Source organism: Thermobia domestica, chromosome 10 (genome assembly GCF_964235325.1).
Source record: "Thermobia domestica chromosome 10, izTheDome1.hap1.1, whole genome shotgun sequence".
Lineage (NCBI taxonomy): Eukaryota > Metazoa > Arthropoda > Insecta > Zygentoma > Lepismatidae > Thermobia > Thermobia domestica.
The window spans coordinates 219,846,352-219,860,489 of record NC_137463.1 but is presented as its reverse complement, the minus strand read 5'-3'; the positions used below and the strand labels follow the sequence as shown (position 1 = coordinate 219,860,489).

Genomic DNA, 14,138 nt, shown 5'->3' with positions numbered 1-14,138 from the left:
AAGAGTGCATTTTTTCTCGGCATTTTTCGTTACGTGTTTCCGCAGATGTGAATCACCCTGTTTCATCTGTTGTGCTCTACCGACACTCCAGATGCCTTTCTAGAGCATTTGACTACAAATTCGCTACACTTAATACTCAGAACGTCACTGTTGGCTAGCATTCGTATCTGTCGATTATGCAACCACACATAACGGGCATGAAGGTGTCCGCCATTTTGTACTTTTTTTTTCAGATATCGACTTAATACAAAATAATTATTGCTACCTGGTGGAAAGCCTATCATTCCTTTTCCATTTAGACCAATTTTCATTTGGGAGATTATCCAGGACTCCCTACGTTACTTTGCGAAATCCCTTGCGCGTGCATGGTAGGATTGTGAAACATGCAAAATTCAATACAACAGGTATGACTTCTTGAGTGAATATTTTACCCGCCCTCTTTACGTTGGATAGTTTCCGAACTATTGGCGTCCGAAAGTCATTTTCCCACGCTTTCGGCTCTTTGTAGATCCGAAACTATGTTCGATAGCCGAAAGTTCGAGAGAACTTTTTTTCTTGTCTCAGTGGCAGGAGTCACCTCCCAAAAGTTGTAACACTTATTTTGCAACACCTGATATAATATAAATTATATGAACTGATTTTTCACACGCTGTTAACAATGCAACCCAACGATGTAATTTAGTATTCAGAAAGAAAATTCAACAGGTTGCATTTTTGTTTCATATAACTGGCACCCCAACCTTAAATTTAAGAGTAATTGGTCTTTAGCATCTTAGTCTTCGTTGTACTGATGAAAGAACAGAAGCTACTGTGACCTAATAAAAGCAGAGTTCCTTACACTGATGTAAGGAACAGAAGCTACTGTTAACTAACAAATGCAGAGCTTATTGTACTGATGTAAGGAACAGAAGACCTAAGTGGTTGTAAATTTCGATTACTATTAGCAAACTCCAGATTTTTTAGGGTCTAAAAAGAATGTGGAATTAAGAGACAGTCTTCATTAAAATACAAAGATTTATGTAATATAGTTGGTTGGTTTTATTTGAGTTTAGTGATCCTTTCAGCACCAAAGCTGTGAGATGAGGACGCACATGAGCTCCACCGAGAACTGCAATATACAAATCTGGCAACCCTATTTATAATGTAATTAGTTGAGCACAGTAAGTTTTTTACACATTAAATCGAGAATGATTACGAGGATAATCGAAACTTGTATTTTACTTCCAATTAGAGGATGCTTAAGGGCGAATTTTCTCATTTCGTTGATAAATAATGTGACAGTTTTTTTTTCCTTGAAACTTTTCAATAGCTTAAGGTGTAATATAATTTTCATTTTGTGCGTTCATATTATAAGATATAAGAACTCTTCTGATATATCTTGTGTATTTTTGTAACCTATATATACGCAGAGTAAAGATGATCAAAACGGTCAAGTCATGCAGAAAGTATAATTAAATTGTTATGTTGCTTCTTTATAATTAATGGATTTTATTTAAAGAGTACGTATTAATACATGTTTATAATAATAATTTGTAATACTTTTGTATTTACTGCGTTTAATATGTAATTTTCTATCAACTGTAATGTTTCGATGTTACCTGACATCTTCCTCAGTAGATCGAGCAACCTTCCAATATGCTAGTAAATTGCCAATCTTCTGAGGAAGATGTCGGGGAATACCGAAACAGTACTGTTAATAGTACATTTAGACATAGTAAATAAAAAAGAAAAAGTATGTTCACATATTTTAATTGCTTTTATATTATTTTTATTACTATTTTCAGTCAATGTTGGCTCGCATGCAAAAGATAATAAGTCAGTTGAAGAGGGACAAAGAATCCAGTGCATCAGACGTGAAGAAATTACAGGATGATATGAAGTCTGCTATACGTAAAATTAAGGTAATCTTTTCATTATATTGTTTTCTATTCATTAGTCCCGCAGACTAAGCTGAAACTTAGGTATCTAGTCAATAGCAAAAGGAATTAATCTTTGTGATTCTCATTAGACATTTTCGGTAGAATCAGGAAGTCATTATGGGACAAGTTCTGAAGAAAGAGAATAAAGAAGCGTGATTTGAACGCTTAGGGGATATTCTCTGTGCAATACAAGGTGAATAGACTGTCAGACTTTTATAGATGAAGGTTTATATTGTGGACACGGCTTCACTTTTCATTCGTGATTGAATTATGTTGTGCAAAGCAAGGGCGTCAATTTCTCTGTAAATTCGGAAGGGGGTCATCCAGATACAGAAGGCATACATGAGGATTTTAATGCAAATTGCATTCAAATTATGCCAAACATTGTATATTCATAAATACAGTGCAGGGGGCCTAGGTGGAACACGGGCCTCCCAGGGTCGGCGCCCTTGGTGCAAAGTCACTCAGATCACGATAACTATTTTCTGTACATTTTGTTAACAGAATTCGTGTGTCACGTTTTTGTTTTCAAAACTAAAAGTTTCAAACTTAGTGTCTTATTATATTACCGTACTTCTAAGAGTATTTACAGGATTTTACTCCCAATTTTTAATTAAAAAGAAAATTTAGAAAAAACTTTTATCTGCGCCTCAGCAGCAATCCGTTATTCTGTGGCATCTGTACCTTATGCTCTGAGACCTTTTGTGCTTTTTATGTTTAGTAGTTCAAAGCAAGCTTCACTCCCTATGTCTGTAAGCCATCTTGAATTTCGGCAAATGAATGACATTCAAGAAACTCTTCATTTAACAAACTAATTGGAACAGAAAGGTGTCTGTAAAATCGGAAATCCGTTAAATCACGAGTTATGGACTTGTGTTATGAACTACTTCAAAATAGGATGTTGCACTTGAAATTGTGCTGTTAATGTTAATGTAAAATATTTATCAATATTATTATTTATTTGCTTGTTTGTTTATTTATTCTTGCCTTTTGGTAAATCCTAGAACTAATCAGGGTTATTTCAAATTTTAGATTTGGGGCTGGAAATGTTTCTTCCACGTTTCTCGATCTTTAACTTCCTCTTTTAACTTCCAGTATTTTCTTCTGTTTTTCAAGTCATCGATTAGTTGCATTCTTCTTCCTGTTCCTCACTTTCCTTCCATCTTTTCTTCTACGGCGGTATAAAGAATACAATTTCTTCGCAAGATGTGTGTCCAATTCAATTGACCTTCCTACGAAGCATGCTGGCTAAAGGCGTTCTCTTCTCTCCCATCTGAACTCCTCCGTGGCTAAGCGGTTAGCATACGCGCCTTTGGCTTGGGAGGTCCGGGTTCGATTCCCGGCGGGAGCTCATGTGGTTCGGATTCCACGTTAATCAGTAGGTCCATGTATCATATAGCCTCGCTGCTGAACGGGACGTTAAACTCAAAGTCAACTCAATTTCTCTCACATATGTTTTAAAACATCTTTATTTGTTATTCTCTCAGTGCATATAGTAAAATATTTATTGTGCATTCCATAATAATAATAATAATAATAATAATAATAATAATACCACCTTACAACTGCGTATGAGAAGGGTGAAAAAGAAAAGAAAGATAAAACCGTCAAGATTCAGTTACTTCTTCGTCGAATGTTGTTCCTTAATAATCATCATTACCGTCTGTACTCAACAATCACGAACTACTGCTATATTACAATTGCATCTGTCGCTGCGTCTTCTAAAAATCTGATCAAAATGTTTGCATTAACAATTTCTGTCTCCCATTATATATGATACATCAGTCAAACTCTGTCTGTTAAATCTAGAGTCCATTGATTCAAAGTACACCACCGAAATGCTTAAATAATAAATAAATAAATAAAATAAAATAAAATAAAAAAATAAAAATAAAACCTGCCAATTATGAGTCAAATTTTGCAGAACCTCCGTCTTTTCCACTATTTATGATCTAAGTAGAACGTTTGTAGGAAATGTAGTGTCCCTAGCTCTATCAGTTTCAGAGATTTGATGAAGTATGGAAAAACTTTTATCTTCTGTTCTTCCTGTCTTCCTTTTAATTTGGAGTTGAATTTCACAAACTCCATTTTAGAAAGGGTTTAAAGAAAATTATTTATACAAAATTTTCAACTGCAAGACATAATAGGATACGATAGTAAACCTGTCGATGAATTCACTCCTTTATAGACATTGATTAGATTTGTACTTCGTGCGAAATATAATAAAATAGTTAATGCTTATAGAAAGTTTCCATTTAAGAGAAGTACAGTACATCATCAGAGGATATGGCGTCGGAATTTATTTACAAGTGAGTTGAATATTTAGTAAACTATTAATGTGTTACAATTAGGTTAAGAAAATTAAAGTCAAAGGAAGTGTCCAGTCAAATTCATCTGGTCGTTCTTCTAACATACTGTCACCTTTCGTGATCTGGACGTCACATTTTAGATTGACGTACATGCCAAATCTAACAACAGTATGCAGTAGCTCCCAATTCAAGTGCTCTTAACCCAAAAACATCAAACATTTTCTTTTGTTTCTCTTGGACGTTCATGAACCTTTTCTATTAAGTCCTTTACCCTGTTATTACTTCACGAACATTTTGTCGCCACTCTTCGACCGGGAATACTCAACTTTATCCTTCAACAATTCAATCAGTAAATATAATAAAATAAGTAAAAAAAAAAAAAAAAAAAATAATAATAATAATAAAAAAAAGAACTTTACTATAGAATCCTCTCTTCCTAATTTCTTTACGTAGTACTATCCCAGCTTTCATTCTCTATAGAGACTCACGGATGTTGTTTATTCCATACATACCACTCCCTTGAAACCGAAAAGGGTTTGGCTCTACGGACTTTCTAACATCCCACCATACAAATAACATATTACCTTTCTGGTAGTTGCTATTTTTCCAGTCTCATATGTCAGAGAATCCCTAATTTCTTCTTCGGTCTGCATCAACAATCAATGATACTCCTTCAGTGCTCAGATTCAGATGCAGCTGTTCTAGAGCACACAATCATCATAACAATGTATTCGACCGATCACACATTCTGCGTAACTGTTCTCAAAATCCTTCCCGTAGGAAAAGATGGAAGAGTCATTTTATCCTATCCTCAAATTGCTTCCCTGATGGTAACTTTCTGTAGTACCTTCACTTCATTACAGTTATTCATTCGCATTCACTTACTATCTTCTGTACTTCTTTTTTATTGTTTACTGTTATTTTTTTCCTATATACTTCTCAATTTATATTCTCTCTAATTATTGTCATTACTTTATTACTTGATAATTTATTTATTATTTTTGTAAAGTAAAAGTAATTAATTATGCAAATTAATCCTTTCTTTTAATTTTTATCTTTTTATATATCTTCTATTATTACTCATAATTTTTTTGTTTCCCCTTCCTGCAACCTTCCTCTTCTTGTCTGATGAAGGTTAGCGAAAGTGCATATATTATACTTTCTTTAGTGGTGTGTGATTAAATTTCTAAATAGTTTCAAAAAAAGAAATTGAGTTTTGCAACATGTTGTTTTACAATATTGCAATACATAGGCTGAATAAAAAATAATGGCAACACTGTTGTCACGTGAGAAGCGTGAGTCAGTTATCCAGCGCTATGTGTTCGAATGTGATACAGAATGTTAGATGAACAAATGTGGTGAGTGGAACTGTGGTCTTGTCTTTGTTAAATAGAAGCAATTTCATTCACCCAAATGAGAGTTCGAGTTCTAACAAGATGTTTACAAAATTGAAACAGCGAGGATCAAAATTGAAGTGGCACGTTGTCAGAGTGGACCGATTTGTCTTTATGGACTGCATGGAGCATGTGATTACGCATTGTTGTATCGTACAATACGCGATGGGTGTGAGTGTTTTGGGAAAGCATGGAACCGTTCAGGACAGCTATCGTTCAGGATGTCTCCAAAACTGTAACAATCGCACAATACAATTCCTTTCTTCTTTGCTTGAAGTGGATCACCTATGGTCTGCATGTGAGTTATCCTTGTAAATAATTGTACGTTGCGAAGCCGTGCCTCACATCCTGCATAGCATCTTTGAGTTCCGTAAAATTGGAATGCGGTGGATACTTCCATCGAATCATCAAAGTGCTTTAATTGCAATTGCACAGGACACTACTACGAAACGGAAAGTAACATTCCTTTAACGAATCGTCACAAGGAAGAAACCTGACAGTCGTATAAACCACTCTGGAAGTGTCATCCCAATGCATGGAAATATCCTTGATCTTCTTGTCCAAAGATGGTACATTCTGCTTAAGGTAGTGGTGTGAAGGTGATGTTCATTGTGACGTACGACATTCATGAAGTAATCCTATTCAGCCTTTGTAATATTAATTTGTACTTTATACCACTCCCATTAGAGTGGAGAACATAAGTATTGGAAGTTTAGTTAAATGCGTTGTCTAATTTTGAATCTGACCGATAATAATTCAATAATCTCTATCTTGTTGTATCATAGACAAATCCAAAGATCAGACCCCAAGAGGTGAACGACTTGTATACGCAGCTAATGAACAAGGCCAACAACCAAATGGACTTATTACAAAAGAAGCTAGAGCAGCAAAAGATAGCAGACGAACAAGAGAGGCTAAGAAAGATCCAGGAAGAAATGGAAAGGGAGAGGAAACGCAAAGAGGAAGAGGAAAGACGAAAGAGAGAAGAGGAGGAGAACCGAAGAAAGTAAGTACAATAGTAGCACCAAACAATAAAATCGTAAGATCATAATTTTATAATAACATTATATTTGGCGGGAAACTGTTGATATTGACAATCCTACTTATTTTCTTCAATTATAAAATAAATTTTTAAGATGGCATGATAAGTGGCGGAAATAACCTATTTTATATCACACATTCTCTATAGGTGAGAATTCATTGATATACAAAGAGTGAAAAAATAGACGACTTGACTGAGATTCGAACCTGTGTCTGCGGCTTACCGTGCCGACACGCTGTTAACCGCTACGCTACCCAGTCCGCTGCGTAGACAGTCATACAATCTATCACTCTTGAAATCAGTGGTCAACTACTCAGACCACATAGCTCCTGTTGAACTTGGACAACCCAGTGTCTACTTCTTGCAAACCTATCTTTCTAAAACAAAAATTTTACATGTTTCTTGTGTGTACTTATATAAAATATCTTGTTTACTTTAAGTAATGAACACTTATTTATAGAAAACATTAATGTCTATAAGTACAGTACGTGATATGTTAATAATTTACTTGTTATTCTGCAAAATTACTCGCCTTTTCAGAAAAAAAAACATATATATATATATATATATAAACCAGTAGCGGTACGTGTTTTGCAGGAGCAGCGGTTGTAATACAAAGATACGTCCGAATGTTCTCCTTCCCCAGTGTTACTGAGTCTTATCCAAAAAATATTCAGGAAATATGAAGAGGGAAGTTCCTTCATGCTCTATAACTAACTAACTAACTAACTCTATGGCCTATGGAACCCGGAAGTTCAGTGCCGCGTTCACAAAAGCTCTCCACTGACTTCTATCCTTAGCCAATTGCATCCAGTTTCCACTTTGTATTCCAATCTCTGCGAGATCCATCTCAATATTATCCTCCCATCTGCGCCTAGGTCTTCCTAATGGTCGTTTTCCTATGGGTCTACCAGTCAAGACTTTGAAAGCGTTTCTACTTTCTTCCATTCTAGCTACATGACCTGTCCACCTAAGCCTCCTAGACTTGACGACCCTAACAATGTTGGGTAAACCGTATAAACTATGTAGTTCCTCGTTATGAAGCTTCCGCCATTCCCCATTCTCGCTCGTCTTGGGTCCTTCATGCTCTATTCTTATATTTATTGATTTAAGCACATTCGCTAATATTGATTAAATATGTAGGCTATTTTCTTTCTTTTGTTTTCGAAACAAAATGAACGATCACTGTCAATGTATGTTTATACACTATTTGTATACGAAACTTCTATACTGATGTTATTGACCAAGTGATAAATAGAATATCTCTATAAGAAATGAGTGAGGGCGTTACGGAAAAGAAGGAAAAAAAAAAAAAGAAAAGAAAATTGCATGTACTCATGCACAAAGTTAAACGAAAATATTTAATTAAATAAACTATACGTTATTTAAAATTGAAATAAATTCTTCGTTCTTTTCGAGTTGCAAACTTTTCTATTACCTTTTGATTGAACTCTGGAATGCTGTTTACCAAGTCTCTCTGAATAGAAAGCATCACTAAGATATGAACACATTTTAGGTTTCTAAGTGAATTACTTACCGAATAATAAAAAAAAAATAAATAACTTTCCTCCCTTATTTGTTATAAGAACTTATTTGCCGAAGTGTAGTGATGTTGCTTATGAACAGTCTGGTATATTATACGAAGATTATTTGAAGATATATTTTGGATTGGTAACTGTGGCGTATTGCGATTTAATTACTAAGACCCTACTGTTATTACTTTAATTTATAGAAAAGCTGAAATGGAAGCCAGAAGAAAAGCCGAAGAGGAGGAGAGAAGGAAACAAGAAGAAGAAGACAGAAAAACAGCAGCTCTTTTACAGGTACATCTAGCTTTTATGTATACAACTTAAACAAACAAAAAATTTCTATCTTAGCTGTCAATAAGTAATCCAACTGCTAGATTTTAGTTACATCCTTGTAAAACGAAATCAATTCGTTAGTTGCGTTGCACACTCTCCATTACCTCTATAGGCCACTCTGCGAGGCAAAATAAATTAAATCTTATCTTGAACATCGCAACACTACACTATTGTTCGTGCATTCATGGCCAAGGGAACAATCCACAAAAGAAGTTATTTTTCTTATAATTTAACATGAGTAACATGACCTTAAGGATAGTATCTCGTAGGAACATTCAGATTACATACAGTGAAAAAGCAACCCCATGTTCTACTGACACCCCATGTTCATGCAATAGCTGCTTTTTTTAAGTAGTTATAAATTGAGTAAATTGAAGTTTTTGTATTATTAGGCTATACGTAAGATATAATAAGCTATTCTGAAAAATACAAATTTTGCTTGATCTTTGCTGTGTACGTTTACGTGAAAATGAACGCAGTTTAAAGCATTGATTTTGATTGTGAATCAGTTATTATTATTATTATTATTATTATTATTATTATTATTATTATTATTATTATTATTATTATTATTATTATTATTATTATTATTATTATTTCCAAATTTCTGTACATTCTGCTTGAATTACCATTGCTATTATAAACACACGTCAAGATTACAACGATTACAATATCTTTTTTATTATATTTCCTCAATTCGTGAAAAACTGTAAATTAATCGTATTCCTATAATCTTGTGTCGGAAGTACAAGTTTACTTATTTCCAAATCTTCAGTCACCAGTTAATTATAAACAGTGGATAGTATGCCACTTTTATGTATGTTGTATATTATTTATATTTTTCTTAGTAAGTAAGAGTTACTACTAACAGCAATCACAACAATGACCAAGCACATAACACACATTTAATCACTGATTACCCTGAAGAACCACTCCCTATATTTTTAATGGAAATTCAAATCGTTCCCACAATGCAACGAAAGTGATTCTGGCGCAACTCTGGCGACACTACCGGCCAGAGTTGCAACTAACTGCATCGTCTGCTACTGGCAGTAGCTAAGTGTATCATTGGCTAATTCTATCAGACTTACGCGCTCTGAATGATTTGATTCGTTCTTGCTTTTAGTAGTTCGTAGTACCCAACTCCCTTGAGTGGCGGCGCAACAATCTCCACAGTTTCAGCGGGAAGTGCAGTTGAAACCTCTTATACTATATCATTACTCTATGCATTTAATATTTCGCTTTTTATGTAAATATGTGGCACTTATGATTAGTCACTCATATCCATTAAATTATTAGTTATCGTTGTAAGATTTAATTATATTCAGGGTTCCTACTGAGCAGGGAAGTTAGGGAAAACAGGGAAAATGGTGCAGGCAGGAAAGCTTAGGGAAAAAGACTGGAAATCAGGGAAAGTCAGGGAAATTTTATAAAATATGTTTTTTCTAACATTAATTGTATACCAATTTCAGTTTAGCCAACCACAGTATGGGACGTATCTCAGATTTTTATTTGAGGTAAGCGGAATGTATGTATGAGAAATTGATTACTATTTGTCTGTATAGAATAAATGTTCCCATATACAAATTCATCCGATGCCTGTCATGAAAGTCAGGGAATTTCCTGCCAAAGGTGATGGAAAGTCGGGGAGAAGTCAGAAGAAATAGATTTCAGATCAGCGGGAATCCTGATATTTCTTTTCACATTCATACACCGATACTTCGATATATATATTCTCTCTTTAGTTTGTTTGTTTATTTTCTGAGCGCGAAATTAATTGTTAAATTTGACTACTTCTAATAGGCGCAACTAGAGAAAGACTTGCAAGAAGACGCTCGCTATCGCGAGCAACTAGAGCAAGAAAGGCGAGATCACGAACTGGCTCTACGACTCGCGCAGGAGACAAATAGTCAATTAGAAGAAATGTCCCCACCAACTAGAAGGTAAGTGCTCAACAATATTGCATATTGCTTTTATTATTTTTTAAAACATCCAACGTATGGCACACAAATAAAGGTCTAATCACTTGTAAGTATCAGTTACAAAACCGGGCCGCGGTGGCTCAGTGGTAGAGCGTTCACTTGTGGTACATGGGGTTCTGGGTTCAGACCCTGCTCCCGCCAAGTAAACTTTGTGGTGGATAAACGCCGTGTGCGTGGGTTTCCTCGGCGATCTCCAGTTTCCTCCCACTTTCTTCATTTCATCATTTCATTCATTTCTCATCATCACCGTTCTCTTTTATCCTTGTCGGAAAATTCATTTTCATTTACAAAACCTCACGTGATTTTGTCTATACAAGTATAACTTCCAAATCGAATATCTGCGAGCGGTTAATACAGCATTTTCAAATTGCTTGAAAGCATGTTTGATATTTTAGTTCCCGTAGCTTAAGAGCTTAACATACTAAAAATAATTCAAAATTTAACATTTTTCTTTTGCTTGTTTTTCATAAGGGAAAGGAAATAATGAAATACAACGTACCACAATAATTTATTTTACAACAGAAAATATAAACCTGAAGAATTTTCAGTGTTGCCAGAATAACATTTCCCCCAAAATCTAAGTTAAGGCAGCGACTAAAGGAACGAACTCAACTGCATTTGATTACGTATCATGTTGTCTTGAAATCCTGTGAACTACTTTTTAAATAAGTTATATTTAGTTTGTAATAAACAAAATAGTTTTAACATAGTTATTAAAATTAAATAATAATGTTATTTAAAACACAGTTCGCATTATACCAAAACAACATGATACGTAATGAAATGCAGTTGAGTTCATTCCCTTAGTCGCCTTAACTTAGATTTTTGAGGAAAAGTTATTCTGGCAACACTGTAATTTCTATGGATGGCAACACTGAAAAATCACTAGGTTCATATTTTCTGTTGTAGAATAACATTATATATGATTGTGGTAAGTTGCATTTCATTATCTCGTTTCACTTATAAAAAAACAAGCAAAAGAAAAATAGTAAATTTTGTATTATTCTTAGTATGTCAGGCTCTTAATTGTAGTTTCCGGTTCTTATCAAGTACGAAAAGAAACTAAAATAAGTTTGTATTCAATCGTAAAATAGAACTGTGATATAATCAAATTGCAGTGATTTATTATTTAGTCATGTTTAGCGTGCATGATCTCGGATTTCGCTTTCCAGTGGTGCTACAGACTTTTTGAAGTTGTTCCAGAACCGTGAGGCAATTGAGAATAAATTAAAAAGATAGTAGCTTGATCTATAGAGCCACATAATAGTAGTAATGTGATAACAGTTCATATGTTTAATATTCATCAGTTAGCTTGAAACTCTGCGGCGGTCGTACTTCTTTTTAGGTAGTAACACCAAGAGTTTAGTTAATCTCTCATATAGGGAACAGTTATATTTCACTGAACGACAGAAGAATTTTTCGACTCAGGTCTAAGAGCACAAGTACTCTGTTTAATTCAAATGTACAGTTTGATTGGGAGAAAAGGATAATTCGTTTTCTTTTAACACGCTTTAATGTATGTCAAATTTTTGTACATTGATTAGGAAAACAATCACGCGAAATAGAATAATGAAACAAATGTGTATATAGTAGTAAAGGTCTAAAACAATAATTAAACAAAGTTGATTTTCCTGTTAAAGAACGTAGATGTTATAATAATAATTTCATTTTCTAGGTATAATTTCCATTATTTCGCCATCTGCCAGTTAATATCTGTGGTACATAAAAATCATTACATGTTTAAAACTCAAATGCTCTTAAAGGAGAATAAATACATATTTGGTCCGTTTTTCAAAGTTAATTTTCCTTCCTTTCGGAAGATGCGCGAAAACTACTGATTTTTACATTAATAAACAGAAGAGATATATATACAGGTAGTAAATTCGGGTTTTAGTTGCTTTATTTGAAAAGAAAGCGGGATGTTCCTGTGTTTATGTCTATGCTTGTGGGTTAATATGTAAAGATATTGTTTTACGTGATAATTGTCATTCGTGATTTGTCCACACATTTTTTGTATTGAAAATATCGTGTACGCAATTATCTTTTGTGCTTCAAGTAAGTGGTGGAATATATACAAATTAATGAAAATATACCCTAATCCTTGTTAATTAATAGTTTTGATTAAAGAATAAATATTGAAGGTTTGATTCGGTTCGATCAGTTTAAATATCATGAAATTATAATTATTCCAAAATTCTTCGTTGTTGTCGAACGTTATAAATTCAGAGTTGGGTTGTTAGAAAGTTATGACCTAACGCTCGTTTCCTATTTGAATCAATAACTGTGCGCTAGTGTTGACGCGTCAACTATGCATGTTTGTGTATGAATTGTATTGGAATTATATAATGTGTTATTATTGTTGTTAAATATGTATTTTTTCAAAAGTTGTTTTGTCTGATATGAAATGTATACTAAATATATATATATATGATATGTTAATTGTTTACTATGTATGAAAGTTTGCATTGTGTATAAATATTTGCTTTTGTATCTTGTGCAAATATTTTACATATTACATCAATTAGTTTTTCGCTTACTTACGTATACTTTAAAAAAAATAAATAGTTAATTTCGCTATTTTCTTTAAATTGGTTATAAATATATTTGCACAAAGTAAGGTGTTCCTCTCCTTACCCTTTCATCCCTTCCTTAATTAAGCAATGTATAACTTAAAAAGAAAAATGTCTTACCGCAACGTCTCTGTCCTTACGTGATACACTTTGTCACAGTAATTGATGTTGTATTGCTTGGATGTGAAAGTGATTGCTAATTCAAAGGATTGAATGCGGTTGGTTGATGATTTCTGAAAATAATTACTTTCTAAGTTATTTTAGAATCAACTAGGCAATTCTAGAGTAGAGATTTTATCGTGATATTAGGTGAGATTAAATTACCTCTGAGATAATGAAAACTGAACTGAAGTTGGTCCCTTTTTTGAGGTCATTAGGAACCAAAATTTTCTAATGAATTCCACTTTTAGACTTCATAAATGATATTGCTGTGGTACTTATCTAAACTGTCTTGAAATAGAACTTTTTGAAAAATGTCAAATTTTCATAACTGTTAATATTTATTCAAAATGCGACATGTGATTATCATATTTGACTCTAAGGTACTTCGAATACGCATTACACCGTCCGTCTCACGTGTCATTATTATTGCAGAGACTCCAAAATTTATTTGTGGAAAGATGTCTGTAATACTGTAGCATCCTTAGTTTATATAATAGTCTGACATAGTGTCATGTGAAAAAAATAAACTTTGTATTGGATAGACAACACTGTTATTCTGATGGTATTGCAGAATATGTCAAACAATACCTCCCTGTTGAAATTTCCATCGTACAAAATTTTAGCGTTTATTAATTGTTAGTGTAAGGTCATTTGAAGATAAATGGTCAACCCTATATTGGTTAATATCAGTTCTTATTTAGTTCAACACATTACTTTTCACTACAAAATAGTTTCCACTATTCTGCCATTCAGAAATATGGTGCCAAGTTTGACAAAATATATCCGTACAAAATATTCAAATTGTTTGACCACATTAATAGTAGATCCCGTCCTTCATAGCGTTGGTAATTGCATAAGGGAACAAGAACACAAACACGAATTTGTACCGCCATCTCGC

General features: G+C 33.7%; 1 protein-coding gene across 4 annotated transcripts in view; it reads left to right on the top strand.

Moving 5' to 3' along the window:
- jar (Myosin heavy chain 95F jaguar) overlaps positions 1-14,138 on the top strand; it is a 264,927-nt gene that overhangs the window by 228,374 nt on the left and 22,415 nt on the right. For all 4 annotated transcript variants that reach the window (XM_081729112.1, XM_081729111.1, XM_081729110.1 and 1 more), the window contains exons 17-20: positions 1,785-1,901; positions 6,408-6,628; positions 8,397-8,487; positions 10,330-10,469. In XM_081729112.1, coding sequence (XP_081585238.1) covers positions 1,785-1,901; positions 6,408-6,628; positions 8,397-8,487; positions 10,330-10,469 — 569 coding nt within the window. The remainder of the gene's footprint in view (positions 1-1,784; positions 1,902-6,407; positions 6,629-8,396; positions 8,488-10,329; positions 10,470-14,138) is intronic.